This window comes from Triturus cristatus, chromosome 12 (assembly GCF_964204655.1).
Source record: "Triturus cristatus chromosome 12, aTriCri1.1, whole genome shotgun sequence".
NCBI lineage: Eukaryota > Metazoa > Chordata > Amphibia > Caudata > Salamandridae > Triturus > Triturus cristatus.
Window position 1 is genome coordinate 546,275,901 of NC_140595.1, and position 19,291 is coordinate 546,295,191.

At 42.7% G+C, this 19,291-nt stretch overlaps 1 protein-coding gene across 1 annotated transcript in view; it reads right to left on the reverse strand.

Moving 5' to 3' along the window:
- Window positions 1-19,291, reverse strand: part of SLC6A2 (solute carrier family 6 member 2) — a 1,123,441-nt gene that overhangs the window by 352,856 nt on the left and 751,294 nt on the right. Inside the window, exon 7 of the mRNA XM_085639971.1 lies at window positions 2,302-2,405. Within this exon, the coding sequence (XP_085496097.1) occupies window positions 2,302-2,405 (104 nt within the window). The remainder of the gene's footprint in view (window positions 1-2,301; window positions 2,406-19,291) is intronic.

Below are 19,291 nucleotides of genomic sequence, written 5' to 3' on the forward strand. Positions count from 1 at the left end.
AACAGGGAGCTCCGACCTGCCTTCTCGCAGTAACAATTGGGGCAGAGTGCCACTTCCGAACTCATTCCCAGAAACCATTTCTCCAAATTGTCTGACTCTTTAAGCCACCTGGCTGCACGCTACAAGTGTGCTGCGTAATAGTATAACTGCACATCCAGGACCGCCAATTCCCTGTCCTCCAAGTCCTCCTTCAGTGTTGCGAGCGCCACCCAGCTGCACCAACCCGCATAAAAAAGAGACACCAACAAGCTATCAACTTATGGAAGAAGCGATCCTCCAGTCAAAACAGGGAGTTTTGCACAGGGGATAGGCAGTGAGGGAGAAAAAACATTTTTGCCCCGACCTCCCTACCCAGCACCAATAGATCGAGTCTATTCCAGAATTTAACATAATTATCCAGCCCCGTTAGCACCCTATCTACCTTCTGTAGCGGATGTTATACCTAAGTGTGTGTGATTCAGATCCCCAAATATCAAAATCCCTCCAATCCCCATCGAAGACCCACATCTGGCAACTGATCTCGTTGTTTCCCAATCAATTCACCCAGAGTTAACAGTAACGACTTGTGGGCATTGATCTTAAGACTGAGAAACTTCAGCAAAATCTTCCAAGAGCTGCATCAGAATGGGAACAGAAACCCAGGCGAGTGCACATATATCAATGCATCATCCACATATAGCGATATGACATGGACAGTATCACCCACCCTGATCCCCCAGGGTTTCAGCTCTGCATGCAGCAACAGCACAAGAGGCTCAATTGCCAGGGCAAATAGGAGGGACGAAAGAGGGCACCCCTGATGAGTACCCCATCCCACCAGCCAAGCGTTACCAAGTTCACACCCCACCTTGAAACGTATAGAAGGAGCTGTATACAGTAGTTGTATCCAAGCACAGAAATTGGGTCCAAATCTCATGCCTCACAACACTGCCATCAAAAAGGCCCACTCCATCGTGTCAAATGCATTTCAAGGTCTAGGGAGACCGAGGCCTTCTCACCCTCACCTTCCAACGTATCATGCAAACACTGTCAATTTAACAGAATAATTGTGAAAAATTGAGTGGGGACCCAATTATTTTTTTTCTTTACATGGGTAAGGTGCGGCATTTGAAGACCAATGCTGTAAGACTAGTCACTTTTTGTTTTTTTATGTTTAGTTCTGAGAATTTTTCAAGTTGAAAAACAATATATTGTACCACCCATCACACGACATACATACACGCAAAGCACACACCCCGATGCAGCATCAGACGCCTATAAATGGGGATGCCCCAGCACAGAGGATGTGGTCCGTCGGCTGCGCTGCCGCCTCTGGTGCAGGAAACCAGGGTTCGAGCCTCGAGGTCGCGTCCACGTCCTGTGATTCTGGGCAAATCATTTAATCTCCCCGTGCCTGAATGTGTAATGTACATACGGTGCTATGTAAAGCGCTCCAATATCTTCGGGTCGAGTTCGCGCTATATAAATATAGAAAAATAAAAAAAAAGCACAGCCCTCATATGCCACCACAGTGTCAGGCTACGTTTGTTCCCACACCATGACTAGACCACTACTGCGCCTAAGGCATTTAACACATTTTGAAACTGTCCTGGTAAAAATTGTTTTGAAATTGTAAAACATGCTGTAATCAGTGCTCAAAACTCGTTTAACACATGTGACTCCTTATTCTGACATACGGAACTTAGAACAGATGGACTAATAAATGTCCCATTGGTAGTGCAATTTGAGGATGTGGTAATTACCATGCATTTCCCGCAGAACTCAGAAACAGGGCCTAAGATCCTTCCCAAATCGACATCAGCATGGATGGTTCCTCTGCAGTTAAAGCATGCATGTCACAATGATATGTTTGGATTGCTCATTAGCCCTCAGGGACAGAACTGCACTTGAACTTAGTCTTGAGGTTATGCAGTCAGATGGATATCAGACATCACGCCGAACCATAAGACATCGAAAACACATGCATAGGGTGAAAACTGTCCACAGTGCTTTGGGGCAAGAATTAAATGCATCCTTTGTCAAAAAACACCATATGTCAGCTAGCAAAGCATGTCAAGGGGTTGACGTATAAAGTCCTGTGAAGGATAAATCATACACTTAAAGAGGAAAAATGGAGGTAAAGCCTTTCCTCTTTGTACCTTCAGCACTTTCAAGGACTGTGTAAAATGAGTCAAATAAATATCACACTGACTTCTCATTTCTCAATGGACGCTTTCAAGGCAGCCCTCTGGTTTTATTTTTCCAAGCATGCAACTAAAACACGTGTGGTAACATTAAGGGCAGGAAGAAATGTCCTCTTACCTGTAACAGTTGTTGTCAAATTTATTATAACTGGCAAATGCAATTAACACTCCAAATCCAGCGCCTAACGAGTAAAAGATCTGAGTGGCTGCATCGATCCAGACCTAAAGAAAGGGGAAATATTTAGAATTATGGTGTTTTTGCATTGCCTATTAGATAACAATTTCAAAATATTTTTGCATTCTTTTTTGAGTTCTTTGAATAACTACAGGGGGATCCTCCTATGTCTAAATGTATAGAATGCAGTTCAACAAAGTTTAAGCAACAAAAACAAGTTTCACTTTTAATCAGTACAAGATGCATTTGTAGGATTGTGGATTTATGGTACTGTAATAGTTGTTGTCAGTTATGGCCAAGGCGGCCCAGCTTGTTCATTGTTAAGCACTGCATGGGCCACTCACAATATAATTCAAATTGAAAGCATGTCAGCATGCCATTTATAAGCTGCAACCCTGTCCATTTTTTAAGTTGTAAACAGACAAAATGAGCAAGTGAATATCTATTAATACAATCTTACAGCCTAACATTATCTCATCCATTTTATAGTTTAATAATGTTTCCTTACAAGTCGAATCATAGGCAAAATGTAAAAGCCAGCTCTAACACACAGAACACGCAGACACACACACACTCTCTCTCTCTCTCTCTCTCAATCTTACTTTCATCTATCTATCTATCTATCTATCTATCTATCTATCTATCTATCTATCTATCTATCTATCTATCTATCTATCAATCTATCTATCTATCTCCTTATTCGTATTTCGCTTTTTCTACTCTGTCCCTCTCGTTTCTTTTTCATTGTACTCTCTTTCTCCAATGACTGTCTCCCTTGCTTTCTTTTATACATGCATCACCTATTATCATTCCCATTCCTAAAAAAAACTGAAAATCGGTTTTGCCATCACACCTTCCTCTGCCTTCTAATAATTTGACTCAAATCTGTTATTTATTCCTCTGTTCCCACTCTCCTGGGCAGAGTAAGATTCAGGGCCGGACTGGGAACCAAAACTGGCCCTGGCAAAGAGCTCGGCCGGCCCCCCTGGGAGCCGCCGAGTTGTGTGCCAGGGCCAGTTTCGGCCGATTTTGTTACAGGGGCCGATTTGAAGCTATGAAAACAGCCCTGTAACAGAAACGGCCCCCAGGGTCCAAAATCGGCCCCCACCCTGCGGCCCACCGGGGGAATGCCCGGTGCCCGCTATGGCCAGTCCAGCCCTGGTAACATTTACTTTTAGGTATTTAGTTTCAGGTTAAAAACGTTGATGTTGCATAATATAAAATGATAGCCCATTACAAAGAGATGAATGTTCTAAATTAAACATGGAAAACACAAACATAAATACTACAAAATTGGAGCAGATGGGCAATTTCAGCAATTATTGGTCCTGAGCCACTACATTGTCCTCAGTGTGGCTCCCAACATTCTGATCTTTCATCATACTCTTGTAGCCTGCCACAGCGGGCTACAGTAGCCTTTGAAGTCCTTCTCAAGCATTATGGACCCAATCCAAAGGTGAACTCGTAAAACAAGGGAGTGGGACTTTAATGGCAGCTATCCCTGGCTCTGACGAGTGATGAGGCTATTAGAACATTAATTCCGTCACATGAGGGCTGAATGTTCTAATAAATAAAAAATGCCTCCCAGGAGACAAGAGTTTTATGCCACCCACCCCCACTCTTAAGCATATGACCCTATGGGCATCATTACGATACCCGTCAGACACCGTGGCGGAAGCAGGACCGCCCGACTATAAGTCGGCGGTCCCACTGCCCTGATTACAATGCGAGCACCTTCATGCCAGTCGCAATGTGTATATTTTCTATTGAGGCATGTGCTGCGGGTTGCAGCACATGCCCCAGTAGAAAATAAACACTTTAAAAATATCCCTGCACCATTGTGCAAGCACCATGCGTGCCTGATATATGGTGCAGTGATGGTTAGGGGGCACCAGAGGTGCGCCCCATAGCAGAGGGCCAGGGGTGAATGAGGCCCGGCTAAGGTCCCCAAAGGCACTTTCCGCCTGCCCTTTCATGGCAGGTGAACCGCCATGAAAGGGCAGGTGGAAAGGGACATTGTAATCCATATGGCGGTGCCTGAGCAGGCCCTGCCCTTATTGAAGGAATTACTGACCCTCCGATGCACCGACAGGCTCCTTGAGCCTGTCGGAAGCTCCGCAGATGGTCCCACCGCCCGATGCCCTTGCCTGCAGCATCTTAATGTGGCGGGCGGACAGCAGGTGCCCGAAGTCAGTCGTCTGACTGTCAGACCCACCGACCTTGTAATAAGCTCCTTAGTTTCACATCTTCTCTTGTGCATGTTCATCAATTATTGCAGTGTGGCCATGGCAGAAACTGCCAAACATGGACAGCAGGAGCAGTGAAAGCAGTCTGGAGTCAACCCCAGATTCCCTCTTGGCTCTGCCAGACTGCATGTCTGTGCTTAGCAGGGCTGAGGAAGACACAGGAGCTGAGGAGAATTCCCCACTTTCTCCTTCCACCGGAGAATTGAGGGGTACTCAATGTTTTCTCTCCTAAACCTCCTCAGCCTCTCTCATTTCTCTTTGTAATCCTAAAATACTGGAGAGGCAGGCAGAGGAGAGAGGGAGTCAAAGGCTGTAAATTAGTACATTGACACGTTAACAGGAGTAGGCCACTGCTGCTCCATTACATTTAATGGAATTTCCAATGTTCAAATGTTCTAATGATGTCTATACAATGCTAATGATGTTCATGATACGCTTGCATAATATATATATATATATATATATATATATATTTTCCTATGGAAACAGGGTCCTAACTATAACTACCTACTGGCGACCGCCAGTAGGTAATATATATCTATATATATATTATATATATATATATATATATATATATATATATATATATATATATATATATTCACTTAAAAAACCATAGGTTTCACACAGGTTATAGTTAGGTGGACATTTCACTCGTAAAAAACCAATGAAATTCCCCCGTTATAGTTAGTTCAGATAACTATAACTCGCGCGCCCTAATGCTCTGCTCATGACGTCACATATTACATCACTCATGACATGGTCAGTGATATCACTCATGACATCACTGATGACATCACTGAAGACATCATCCTTGTGCTAGAGTGGCGGTCGCGCGAGTTATAGTTATCTGAACTAACTATAACGGGGGAATTTCATTGGTTTTTTACGAGTGAAATGTCCACCTAACTATAACCTGTTGGAAACCTATGGTTTTTTAAGTGAATTTGTACGGTTTTTTAAATGCTAAGTTATGTATTTATTAATATTTTTTTTAAGGTTTTTCACCGTGCGCCCCCCACGCTTTTTATAAAAAAAAAATTTTTTATTTCACCCATGGGGGTCCTTCTGTGACCCCCTGACAAAGGCTAGGGGGTCAGGAACTCTCTTCCCTGCCCCCTTTTCACGTTTTCCACCTTTTTTCCCCCTTTCCTTTTCAGTGCGAGAGATAAAATGGCGGCCGACACTTCCTGATTTCGACCGATTCGAATGTTGACTGACATCTAACAACCAATCAGAATTTCGCTCGCGCACGGCACGCGTATAGATATTTATATGCTTTTAAAGGCTATTTTCTCAGGAAATACTGAACAGATTGACACCAGACCTGCAAAAGGCACTTCCCTGACCTGAGGACTACCTCTCTGCCAAATTTCAAGTAATTCTGTTCTGCCGTTCGGGCTGTACCTTCGACTAAAGGTCCTATGGAAAAATGCATGGGGAAAAGGCGTTTTGGGACCCCCCTTTTTTCTCGGCCCCCACTTGACGAATCACCCCGAGACTTTCAGGGTAGGAGCTGAGCGGAGCGCCCCATTTGTTTTGAAAATTTCGTGAAGATTGGTCAAACGGCGCCAAAGTTATTCAAAATAGAATTTTGAGATTTCCTATGGAAACACGGTCCTAACTATAACTATCTACTGGCGACCGCCAGTAGATAATATATATATATATATTCACTGAAAAAACCATAGGTTTCACACAAGTTATAGTTAGCTGTACATTTCACTCGTAAAAAACCAATGAAATTCCACGTTATAGTTAGTGCAGGCAACTATAACTCACGCGACCGCAATCCTCTGCTGATGCTAATACTGTATTTAGACACTTATTTGCCCATGTCTTGTTCCATTAAATTTTAGCTATACATATATTACAAATATTTTTTTTTCATAAAGACACATATGTCATTAGCAGAGGATTGCGGTCGCGTGAGTTATAGTTGCCTGCACTAACTATAACGTGGAATTTCATTGTTTTTTTACGAGTGAAATGTACAGCTAACTATAACTTGTGTGAAACCTATGTTTTTTTCAGTGAATTTGCAAGGTTTTTTAAATGCTAATTCCTAACTATAACGTGTGTGAAACCTATGGTTTTTTCAGTGAATTTGTACGTTTTTTTAAATGCTAAGTTACTTTACGCCGTTCGTGCCGTGCGCGCCCACTTCACGCAGTTCGTTCCGTGCGCGCACGGTGAGCACGCGGTGCGCTTCGCGCACCGCGTGCCCACTTAACGCAGTTAGTGCCGTGCACGTACGGTGGGCACTCGGTGCGCTACGCGCACCGCGTGCCCACGTTAGGCTGGATGGGCCATGTACGCACGATGCCCTTCACGCACCATCCGCACACGGAGGACATATTATGCGCTTCGTTCTGAAAGGTTTTCTATTAAATGTTAAGTGATGTTCTTGGGTGGCCTTCTGGCACACCATAACCAAGGCTAGGTGGTTAGGAGCTGTCTAGCCTGCCCCCTTTTTATGATATCCAACTTTGTTTTTCCTCCACCCCTCCGAGTGCGAGAGAGAAAATGGCGGCCGACACTTCCTGGTTACGACCGATTCGAATGTTTACTAAGATCTAACAGCCAATCAGAATCGCGCTCGCGCACGGCACCGTACGCGTACGGTAAGCTTACAGTGCGCGCTCGGAGCGCGCTTACAGATATATATATTGATTTAAATGCTATTTTCTCAGGAACTACTGAACAGATTTACACCAGACCTACAAAAGGCACTTCCTTGACCTGAGGACTACCTCTCTGCCAAATTACAAGTAATTCTGTTCAGCCGTTCGGGCTGTAGCTGTGTCTAAAGGTCCTATGGAAAAATGCATGGGGAAAACGCGTTTTGGGACCCCCTTTTTTCTCAGCCCCCGCTTGACGAATCCCCCCGATTTTTTCGGGGTAGGAGCGGAGCGGAGCGCCCCATTAGTTTTGAAAATTTCGCGAGGATTCGTCGACCGGCGCCAAAGTTATTCCAAATAGAATGTTGCGGATTTCCTATGGAAACAGGGTCCTAACTATAACTACCTACTGGCGACCGCCAGTAGGTAATATATATATATATTTATAGCTCAATTCCCTCGTTTCTGAAGAAATACTGCACTCGAGGGGGGCATTGAAATGGTTCTTTATTCAACGACCAACAGCAAACAAACGCGTTTCGGCGAAAAGCCTTCTTCGGTGTTCATGGCACATCGAAAGAGGCATGTTTAAAAAGCGTTCACATAAAGCTTCGAAATCAAGAAGGGACAAGCATTCACTTTCTAACGTGGGTGCCATTTTGAAGTGGTGCATATTAGTCCAAATTCCATGCAAATTCATTAGCTGCACGTTTCTTTATAACATATTTGTCTATATGACATGATTTTAAGAAAATGCTAATTGCACAATCGCTTATTGCTGCTGTTTAGGCCGTGTATCGGCACAATTATATTATGCAACTTTGGATCAATTATGCATTCAGCCGAATATCGGCACATTCATATTATGCAACTATTAAATCTCGCCGTGGATCGGCATACGTCCCTTCATAAAACGCTTATTATCAACACAATTCATGTCCCAAATCATACATGATCAAATCAAAATTTCAAAATTTCAAAATTGACAAAAAACAGTAGAAATTCATTATCAGGTCAGTATCCACAGAACCTACATATATGTTAAAGCTGATATGGTCTATGAGCCTATATGGACTGCTAGTTCCTCCCCACTATTTAATCCTCTTGGATATTTAGTAAGTAGATCTATAATGTATCTTGACTCCAGTCTTCGTAATTTCCGTATTCTGTTTCCACCCCTGACGTTCATAGGAACATAATCTAAGCCAAAGTATTGTTGTTGGTTTCTGTCACTTTGATGGCATTCTGCAAAATGACGTGCCACAGGATATGCAGCATCTACTTTATCTATGGCTCTTAGGTGTTCTAAAATCCTAATTTTCAATTGGTGTATGGTGCTACCTATATAGCGTAGCCCACATGGGCACACCAAACAATATACCGCATAGGGTGTACTACAGGTTAAAAATGTAGTTATTGTTCTTGTCTTCCCTGTGTCTGGTATATTATACGACAGGACTCTTCTGCTATTAGAGCAGGCTTTGCATCTGCTGCAAGGAAAAAATCCCTTCATTTCTTTTAAGGTATTCATCCGTTCTGGGATTTTCTCTAAATGGCTTTTAACCAGCATATCCCGTAGAGACCTAGCTTTCTTAAAGGTCACTAAAGGAAAGGCCGGAATATCTTCACTGATGACACTGTCCGTTTTCAAGATATGCCAATTTTTTCTCAGCATGCGTTTTAGATAGTTGGCTTCTGAGGAATAGGGGGTAACCATCCGGAATTTGCCCTTGCCGGTATTACCATCTTGTTCATGTTTCTCCATCAGGAGTCTATCTCCCGAGATCTTTCTTACCTTCTGCAAGGTTTTCTCTAAGATCTGAGGTTCATATCCTCTCACAGCAAATCTGGCTATACATTCAGTGGCAGCCGCCTCAAAATCATTCTCCCTAGTGCTGTTCCTTTTTAGTCTGAGAAGTTCACCATAAGGAATACTCTGAATGAGTTTGGGTGGATGATTACTAGTAGCAAACAAAGTGGAGTTCCCTGCTGTAGATTTACGATATAATGCAGTCTGTATATTTCCATCTTCAATGAACACCCTCAGCTCCAGGTAGTCCGCTGCCACCGGACTCACTGTGCCCGAGAAGTGTAAATTGAGATGGTTGTTATTAAGGACATCGATATAACTAAGAGCCAAATACACTGTCCCTTGCCACACAATGAACAGGTCGTCGATATATTGATACCATTCCACCACTCTGCCACTACGCTGACCTGCGTAGGTTTTGGGCACCTGCTCCTCCCACCAGCCAACAAATAAATTCGCATAGCTGGGTGCGAAGCAGGTGCCCATCGCTGTACCAGATCTTTGTCTGAAGTGTTGATTTTCAAACAAAAAGATATTGTTCTTTAAACAAAACTCCAAAAACTCTATCAACATTTGATTATGTTCCACATAGCGTAGTTGACGTTTCTCAAGGTAAAACTGTACAGCCTTTATGCCATGCTCATGATCTATACAGGTGTATAGACTAGTGATGTCTAATACCATCAACAGATAGGTTGAATCCCATTTCATCTCAGATACTTTGTTTAAAAAGTCCTTAGTGTCTTTGATATACGATTGAAGCTGTGTTACAAAAGAAAACAAGAAATGATTGATAAACATAGATAAATGTTCTGTCAGACTGTTCAAAGAAGACACAATGGGTCTGCCTGGAGGATCTGTTTTGTCCTTATGTAGTTTGGGAATATGATAGAAGGTGGGTATCACCGGGTGGTTGCTGCGAAGAAACATATGTTCTTCTGTCCCTAACATGGATTTAGCATACCATTTTTTAATTAGTTTATCATACATTTTGATGCTTTGTAGGTATGCCTCGTTGGTTGTTCTTTCATAATATTTCTCATCTGAAAGTTGTCGTAGGGCTTCTTTGCAGTAACGTTCCCTGGTCTGTGATACTACGTTGCCACCTTTGTCAGAAGGTTTGATTATTACTGACATATCTTTCATTAGATCTTGTATTGCTGTTTGTTCTGCAATCGTTATATTACTCCTTTTCTGGTGTATGTTTTTTCCTGACCTGAATTTTAATAAGTCATTGACCATGGCATCAGAGAAGACGTCAATGGCGTCAAATGGCATTTGGGGATTAAACAGGGAAGTGGGCTTGAATGGACTTTCTTCTCTTTCTTGTTCAATGCCCACTTCTCTCGCTCTTTCAGCCATATTATCACTGGTCTCACGATTGATCTGGCCTCCTGATCTCAGATTTTCCAGAAGTTCAATAGCTGTCAAATCCTTCCCCGTTAATATATCGGTAACTGTTAGTCTTGATCCGATTTTAGGATCCCTGGTATCTGGTCTTAGTTTGAAGTATTTGTGCAATTTAAGCTTGCGTATAAAGCTAAAAAGATCGATTCTTGTCTGGGTATTCTCCAGGTGGTTGCTAGGACAGAAAGTAAGACCCAAACTTAATACTTTATTTTCATTATCCGTGAGAGATTTGTCAGTCAAATTAACCACTGTTAGATTTGTTGCATCTATTGCCGCTTGCCCGATTTCTTGTTGCGACCCATCCACGCTGGTGACTTCCCTCTTCCTACCCCCTCATCGCGTTTTTCTGAGTTTCCTTCGGGTGGTTTGTTCTTTCCACCCCGTAGCCATAAAGGCCGTACAGTTTTACCTTGAGAAACGTCAACTACGCTATGTGGAACATAATCAAATGTTGATAGAGTTTTTGGAGTTTTGTTTAAAGAACAATATCTTTTTGTTTGAAAATCAACACTTCAGACAAAGATCTGGTACAGCGATGGGCACCTGCTTCGCACCCAGCTATGCAAATTTATTTGTTGGCTGGTGGGAGGAGCAGGTGCCCAAAACCTACACAGGTCAGAGTAGTGGCAGAGTGGTGGAATGGTATCGATATATCGACGACCTGTTCATTGTGTGGCAAGGGACAGTAGATTCGGCTCTTAGTTATATCGATGTCCTTAATAACAACCATCTCAATTTACACTTCTCGGGCACAGTGAGTCCGGTGGCAGCGGACTACCTGGACCTGAGGGTGTTCATTGAAGATGGAAATATACAGACTGCATTATATCGTAAATCTACAGCAGGGAACTCCACTTTGTTTGCTACTATTAATCATCCACCCAAACTCATTCAGAGTATTCCTTATGGCGAACTTCTCAGACTAAAAAGGAACAGCACTAGGGAGAATGATTTTGAGGCGGCAGCCACTAAATGTATAGCCAGATTTGCTGTGAGAGGATATGAACTAAGCCTGGGCGAAGCACTACGCTACGCTCGCGTAGTTTGCGAAGTTCGCGCTACTTCGCACTACACGAACTGCACGTAGCACAGTGCGAACACGCGTAGCGTAGTGTTACGTAGTGCTGCGGTCATTTTTTGCTTGCTCACGGTCCTCAACGTCAAGTTGGCGACCGCGAGCAAGCAAAATGACATCCCGGCGAGACTTTTTCCTTGTTCGCGATCAGCAACATCAAGTTGGCGATCGCGAGCATGGAAAATAAACCTCCTGGCGAGATTCCCAACGCGAGGAGGTCAGGTTTCTCATTGCGAGGGGTCGCGTATGCTCGCGACCGCTCGCGATGAGAAACTACCAGTTCGCGTTGAGAAAGCTGCCGCTCGAGTAAAAATCTACTCGAGCAGCAGAAAACTACAGCTCGCACTGTGCTTGATGCCATTTTCAATGATTGCACAGTGCCGGTTGCTTGTCCGCACTGTGCAATCATTGAAAACAACATCTTGCACAGTGCGAACATGTTACTACGCAGTTCGCGAAGTGCTACGCGTAGCTCACGTAGTGCGAACTTCACTTTGCGTAGCTTCGCGAAGTGCTACTTCGCGAACTACGCCCACCCTTAATATGAACCTCAGATCTTAGAGAAAACCTTGCAGAAGGTAAGAAAGATCTCGAGAGATAGACTCCTGATGGAGAAACATGAACAGGATGGTAATAACGGCAAGGGCAAATTCCGGATGGTTACCCCCTATTCCTCAGAAGCCAACTATCTAAAACGCATGCTGAGAAAAAATTGGCATATCTTGAAAACAGACAGTGTCATCAGTGAAGATATTCCGGCCTTTCCTTTAGTGACCTTTAAGAAAGCCAGGTCTCTACGGGATATGCTGGTTAAAAGCCATTTAGAGAAAATCCCAGAACGGATGAATACCTTAAAAGAAATGAAGGGATTTTTTCTTTGCAGCAGATGTAAAGCCTGCTCTAATAGCAGAAGAGTCCTGTCGTATAATATACTAGACTCAGGGAAGACAAGAACAATAACTACATTTTTAACCTGTAGTACACCCTATGCGGTATATTGTTTGATGTGTCCATGTGGGCTACGCTATATAGGTAGCACCATACACCAATTGAAAATTAGGATTTTAGAACACCTAAGAGTCATAGATAAAGTAGATGCCGCATATCCTGTGGCACGTCATTTTGCAGAATGCCATCAAAGTGACAGAAACCATCTACAATACTTTGGCTTAGATTATGTTCCTATGAACGTCAGGGGTGGAAACAGAATACGGAAATTATGAAGACTGGAGTCAAGATACATTATAGATCTACTTACTAAATATCCGAGAGGATTGAATAGTGGGGAGGAACTAGCAGTCCATATAGGCTCATAGACCATATCAGCTTTAACATATATGTAGGTTCTGTTGATACTGACCTGATAATGAATTTCTACTGTTTTTTGTCAATTTTGAAATCTTTGAAATTTTGAAATTTTGATTAGATCATGTATGATTTGGGACATGAATTGTGTTGATAATAAGCGTTTTATGAAGGGACGTATGCCGATCCACGGCGAGATTTAATAGTTGCATAATATGAATGTGCCGATATTCGGCTGAATGCATAATTGATCCAAAGTTGCATAATATAATTGTGCCGATACACGGCCTAAACAGCAGCAATAAGCGATTGTGCAATTAGCATTTTTTTTAAATCATGTCATATAGACAAATATGTTATAAAGAAACGTGCAGCTAATGAATTTGCATGAAATTTGGACTAATATGCATCACTTCAAAATGGCACCCACGTTAGAAAGTGAATGCTTGTCCCTTCTAGATTTCGAAGCTCTATGTTAACGCTTTTTAAACATGCCTCTTTCGATGTGCCAGGAACACCGAAGAAGGCTTTTTGCCGAAACGCATTTGTTTGCTGTTGGTCGTTGAATAAAGAACCATTTCAATGTCCCCCTCGAGTGCGGTATTTCTTCAGAAACGAGGGAATTGAGCTATAATTGTTAGCGGTGTCCACTACCGCAAAACCGCACCCGCCCGAGAGTGCTTCGGATGGAGTTTGAAGTGGAGACTGAGCGAGGATATATATATATATATATATATATATATGACGAGGATTCCGCCTGGAGCACTCCTGCACGCCAACTGTCTTGAAGGAGAGCGGGAACAAACGGAAACCGACCCAGATTGCGAGTGAGTAGATTGTTTTATTTAAATCACAGCACAGCCTGCATGACGCGTTTCAGCCTCCCAGATGCCTTGATCACATGACGCCATGGGAGTTGTGATCCCGCTTTTTAAAGTGCAAAATGCTAATTAATAGGATGACACAATTGGCTAATTCAAACCCTGCATGGATAGACATAGAAAAGTTTCTTAAACATTGGATAACATCAGAACAGGGCAGTAATATAAAGAGCATCTGCGTCAAACAGTTAAAATACTGAAAAACAAATTTCATATGATAAAATTATTATATGATAAAATTATTTCATTATTGCTGGCAAGTAACTCATGTTAAAATGACTTGAAACAACATTTTTTGATTTTGTGCAAGTGTAACAGAAAGCAATAAAGTTATTTGTAACAGAATTGAATATTGATGTTTTACTAAATGTGCAAAGCGAGCAAACAATGTGCAAAATTAGGCAGATTACATCAAACCCAAGTGGGTATAATCTAACAAAATTGAGTTAGAAGTACACTGGCAATTTGAACACTAATTTGTCAGCCAGGACATATTACACAATTACTCCTACTTGCCTTAAGGACGCAGTGCAACCTACAAGCCCTAAAGTAACATGGAAGGTTACTGTACAGTGCATATATAGGAGCCCTTGATCTAATCCATGTTTTAGCCAATATTGTAACAAGTGTCGAAATATGTCTAGATGCAGAGAAGACATATAAAATACAAAGTATATCAAAAGATATATCATCTAAAATTATTAAAACCAACAGTGGGTGGAGGAGGTGTGACCATCATACAATGCAGCTTAACACATAGGGAGTCAAATTTAATACAACCCTATTTAAAGGCAAGTAAAGAGGTCTTCACTAGAATTGAGGCCCTGCGGTGTCTTCGTGTCTAGTTCAAGGATGTACCTCGTTTCTAGGGCACGAAGCAATGCTTCTCTGTTGCCACCACGTCTTAAAGGGAGCACTGCATCAATGACAAAGAACTTTAATAGTTCACTTTTGTTATTGTGTAGTTCTTTGAAATGGCGTGCCACCGGATATATATATACAGAGAACTGTGTTTGCATGTTCAGTAATGGCCGCCAATGTGGACTGAAGCAAGTCCTATGTTGTTGTCTATGTAAAAGGAGTATTTATGTCCACTGAAAAGTTGTTGCCTCTAGCAATTGACGAAGGCGATAGCTGAAAAGCGTTTTGCTGTAAGCTGGTCCAATAAAGTATAATTGGACACTGTTCCCGTGAGTGCTGGTGCTTTTGTACCCGGAGCCTGGACTGAGTGCGGTGTCCGTCGCCGCAGAGAAAGCACCCGACCGCGAGTGAAGGGGCGTGACGGAAAAGCGAGCCGGATTGAAATTCCTCTTCACCGCCGCAGTGAATTTGCAACATTGTTTCACCGCATGGAGAGCCCGCTACTGTAGCCGAGCAGAGGAAGACGTGAATCTCTTCGCGTTTGGACTCACACTGGGCGGAAGGATCTCCGGAGCGGGTAGGAAATTGACATTCAATTATTATAGCGATGTATTGAACTACGGCAGGTCGAGGGAACATACAGCAGATAATTTTCGAATTTAAAGAAGAGCCATGTTTAATGTAGAGGCGCGACGCGAAGTGGCCAATGAAATATTCAAAAAGAGAACAGATACTCGCTCAGGTGGGAGCGATGGTGACGGCGGACGAAATGGGACCCGAGGGTCCGATCCCTTAAAGGAACAGTTTGCGCGTTTAGAAAGACTCCATGAACGCGAAATACGGAAATGGTGGGAGGCCACCTCGCTGCAGCACTATATCGATGTGGAAAGAGTCCCTCGTGGTCTCAGAATCTACACTATTCCTGCCTATGAAAACCCGAACCCCAAATTGCTGGAGGAATGGGCAGAGCACACAGCTGCCTCCTCGAAGGGCATGTTACTGATACTGATCAAGTTCGCCTGGAGCGACAGAGACACCACGCTACAGGAGATCATAACATTGGAAGGGGAGATTGAAAAACAGTGCGACAAAAGTAAAATGGAGGAGTTCAAGGAGGGCATGAAAAAACGCTTAACTTATGAACTCAAAATTAGGCAAAGGAAACAAAGCAAGTTTGAGCGCGACGAGCGAGATTATGAACAAGGGCGCGTCTTGACCTTCGCATAAAAGGTATGATTTACCGAGAAGACAATTACTCAGTCGCAGAGGCAAAACAACAATTGAGCAACGTGATACATCAGAATCAGAAGTCACTGATGCTGAATTGAGTAGTGATGAGAGAGAAGTAAAACGTGCTGAAGAAGCAGTGGCGACACCTTTTCACGAGGAATTTCGCATTATCCGGGAAACATGGAGCCGAGGTGGAAGAGGCAAACCAATGCCACAAAGGAAAAAAGTAGACGTAGAACAAGGAGGGGCGGCTGGAGTAAGCAGCAGCACCGCATCGCCTCGGATCACCCGGAGCAGGAGAGGGGCGAGACGGTAACATCAGAGTCTCTTACAGTGGTAAATTTAACACCAAGAGTATTAACGGAGGCGGAATCAAAAGTTTTATAATATGGATTAAGTTTCTGCCCCTCAAGGAGATCTGAATACACGCAAACCAAAATCGATCTGTTCCGATTTGCGCGGAAAATGAAACTCGCAAAATATTTTCAGGGCAAAAAATCTACAAAAGAGAAAGAAATAACATCAATCAGTGAAATGGAAAATCTTACAGCTGGTGATCTAGAAACGTTGGCAGTCATGGAAGATTTGCAACATGAGGGCGACCCCAGACAACTGATCGCAAAGAAAGGTGTGGATCAATCGGAGATTATTCGAATCAATCCAGGTAGCCCATTCAAACCAGCGTCCAAATTTGTGCCGATGATGCCAGCTGACTCCATAGATATATTCACTGAGGCAGTGACACAGGATTTGATTAAATTAAGAGGAAGCAATATGAATAACAGAAGGAGGGGCAATATTACTGTAAAACAAAAACAGGCAATCAAGGATTTACAAAATGATAAATCAATCATCTGTAAACCGTCCGATAAGGGGGGGAATGTTGTCTTGATGACTTTTGACTATTATCAGAAAGAAGCACTGAACCAACTTAATGATACATCTAGTTATATGAGGATAACACGCAAAGAATTTGAAAGCAGTGAAACATCTCACAGGAATCTTCTGAATAGGTGGTACCATAAGGGGATGTTATCTAAAGAAGAATATGGCTTTTTGGAGTGCAGATATCCTAAAATTCCAACATTTTACCACCTACCAAAGCTACATAAAGACCCTGTTAACCCCCCCGGACGCCCAATTGTTTCCTCATTGGGAAGTTTAACTGAGCACATGTCCCAGTATGTGGATTTCTTTTTGTCTGAACCAGTCACCAAACTCACCTCCTACATCAAGGATACCAAGGATTTTTTGAAACGAGTAGAAAATGTACACTGGGAGAATGACTTTGTAATGATGACTCTCGACATATCCAGTCTATACACTAGTATCAATCATGATCAAGGAATGCAGGCGATTAAACACTTTCTGAATGATCGGCCAATTAATTTGGCAGAACATAATGTAATGATAATTGAGTTTGTGAGATTCTGCCTGCACAATAACATTTTTTTGTTTCAGGATGTCTTGTTTAAACAAATACGCGGTACCGCGATGGGGACCTGCTTCGCCCCCAGCTACGCGAACTTGTTCATGGGCTGGTGGGAGGAGCAGGTGGCCTGGGCGGAGACCAATGCATGTTGGACTCAAAGAGTCATTTGTTGGACAAGATACATTGATGATTTGTTCATCGTTTTTAATGGAACTGAACAAATGGCAAATGATTATGTTGAAGTACTTAACAACAATGACCTTAACCTTAGGTTCACAGGGGATATCAGTAACAAATGTGTGAACTATTTGGACTTAGTGGTGTTCCCTATGGAAGGTAGACTGTGCACTCGTTTGCACAGAAAGCCGACCGCAGGGAATTCTGTATTGCATGCCCAGGGTTGCCATTTTGAGAAGACCATAAGCAGCATACCCTATGGGGAACTCCTCAGGATTAAGCGGAATTGCTCCCTAGATAGTGACTATCAAGTAGCAGCGAGAGAAAGCATGAATAGGTTCAAGCAAAGGGGTTATCATCAGGACATCCTTAATGAGGCTGTCAGAAAAGCAGAAACAAAGTCTAGACTTGATTTGATTGAAAGTGAGGATCACATTACCAGACCAGCAAGTAAGATTGACAACAAATTCAGGATAATTATAGATTATTCTGAGGATGCTCAGGTCATCAGAAACATACTAAGAAAGAATTGGTACATCCTAAAAACGGATTCAGTTTTAGGAAAAGATATACCAAAGGCACCACCATTGACATTTAGAAGAGCTAGAACATTACGTGATGACCTAGTACAAAGCCATTGCAACAAAGAGAGGATAACACCACCCTTTGGGAGGATAACTGTTTTTTATCCGTGCTTAAAATGCAGGGCTTGTAAAAACAGCAAGAAAACAACACATTATAAAGTCCCAGGTCTTAAGTCTCCCAGAAAGATCAACAAACTGATGAATTGTAATACCAGTTTCACAGTTTACTGCCTGGTTTGCCCCTGTGGTTTATATTACATAGGGAGCACCATTCACCCAACCAAAGTACGCATTTTGGAACATATGAGGGCTATTCACAATAAGGATGTGTCATATCCAGTGGCGAGACACTTTGAATCCCTCCACCAGAGCAATAGGGATCTATTGAGTTTTTTCTGCCTGGATCATGTGCCACTAAATGTTAGAGGGGGTGACAGACAGTTACAACTAAGGAAACTCGAATCCAGGTATATCATTGATGTACAGACCAAAATGCCACTTGGTCTGAACAGTGGGGAGGAGTTGGCTGTCCACCTGTAGTTTAAGGTATCTATGTATGGATCTTGATTATGCTGTATTTTTATTATTATTTTGATTGAAATTGTTTTTTCAACATATGACAGAACAAAAACCCATCCAGGGTGTGATGTTTTGAAAGGCCCATTCAGGGCAGAATTGTATTGCAACAGAGAACTGTGTTTGCATGTTCAGTAATGGCCGCCAATGTGGACTGAAGCAAGTCCTATGTTGTTGTCTATGTAAATGGAGTATTTATGTCCACTGAAAAGTTGTTGCCTCTAGCAATTGACGAAGGCGATAGCTGAAACGCGTTTTGCTGTAAGCTGGTCCAATAAAGTATAATTGGACACTGTTCCCGTGAGTGCTGGTGCTTTTGTACCCGGAGCCTGGACTGAGTGCGGTGTCCGTCGCCGCAGAGAAAGCACCCGACCGCGAGTGAAGGGGCGTGACGGAAAAGCGAGCCGGATATATATATATATATATATATATATATGTGACCAAGCTTTAAGCGAAACGCGTTGGTGAGGCGTTATATTGCCTTAAATAAACTTAAAAACAGCACCTTTGTGAGTCCTGGATTCCTTTCAGTTGAAGCATGGAAGTACTTTGATGATAGATGGGACAGCCGGAGCCCGTCCAGGACCGCCGTGGTGAAGCTCCGTACTTTCGGGTTGTGGATCGATAATGTATATAGATGTGTGTGTGATTAATTTTTGCTAATGTGCAGGTTTATTAGTGACATGTATATGTTCATTTGTGCCTCCACTCTGTACAATTCTCAC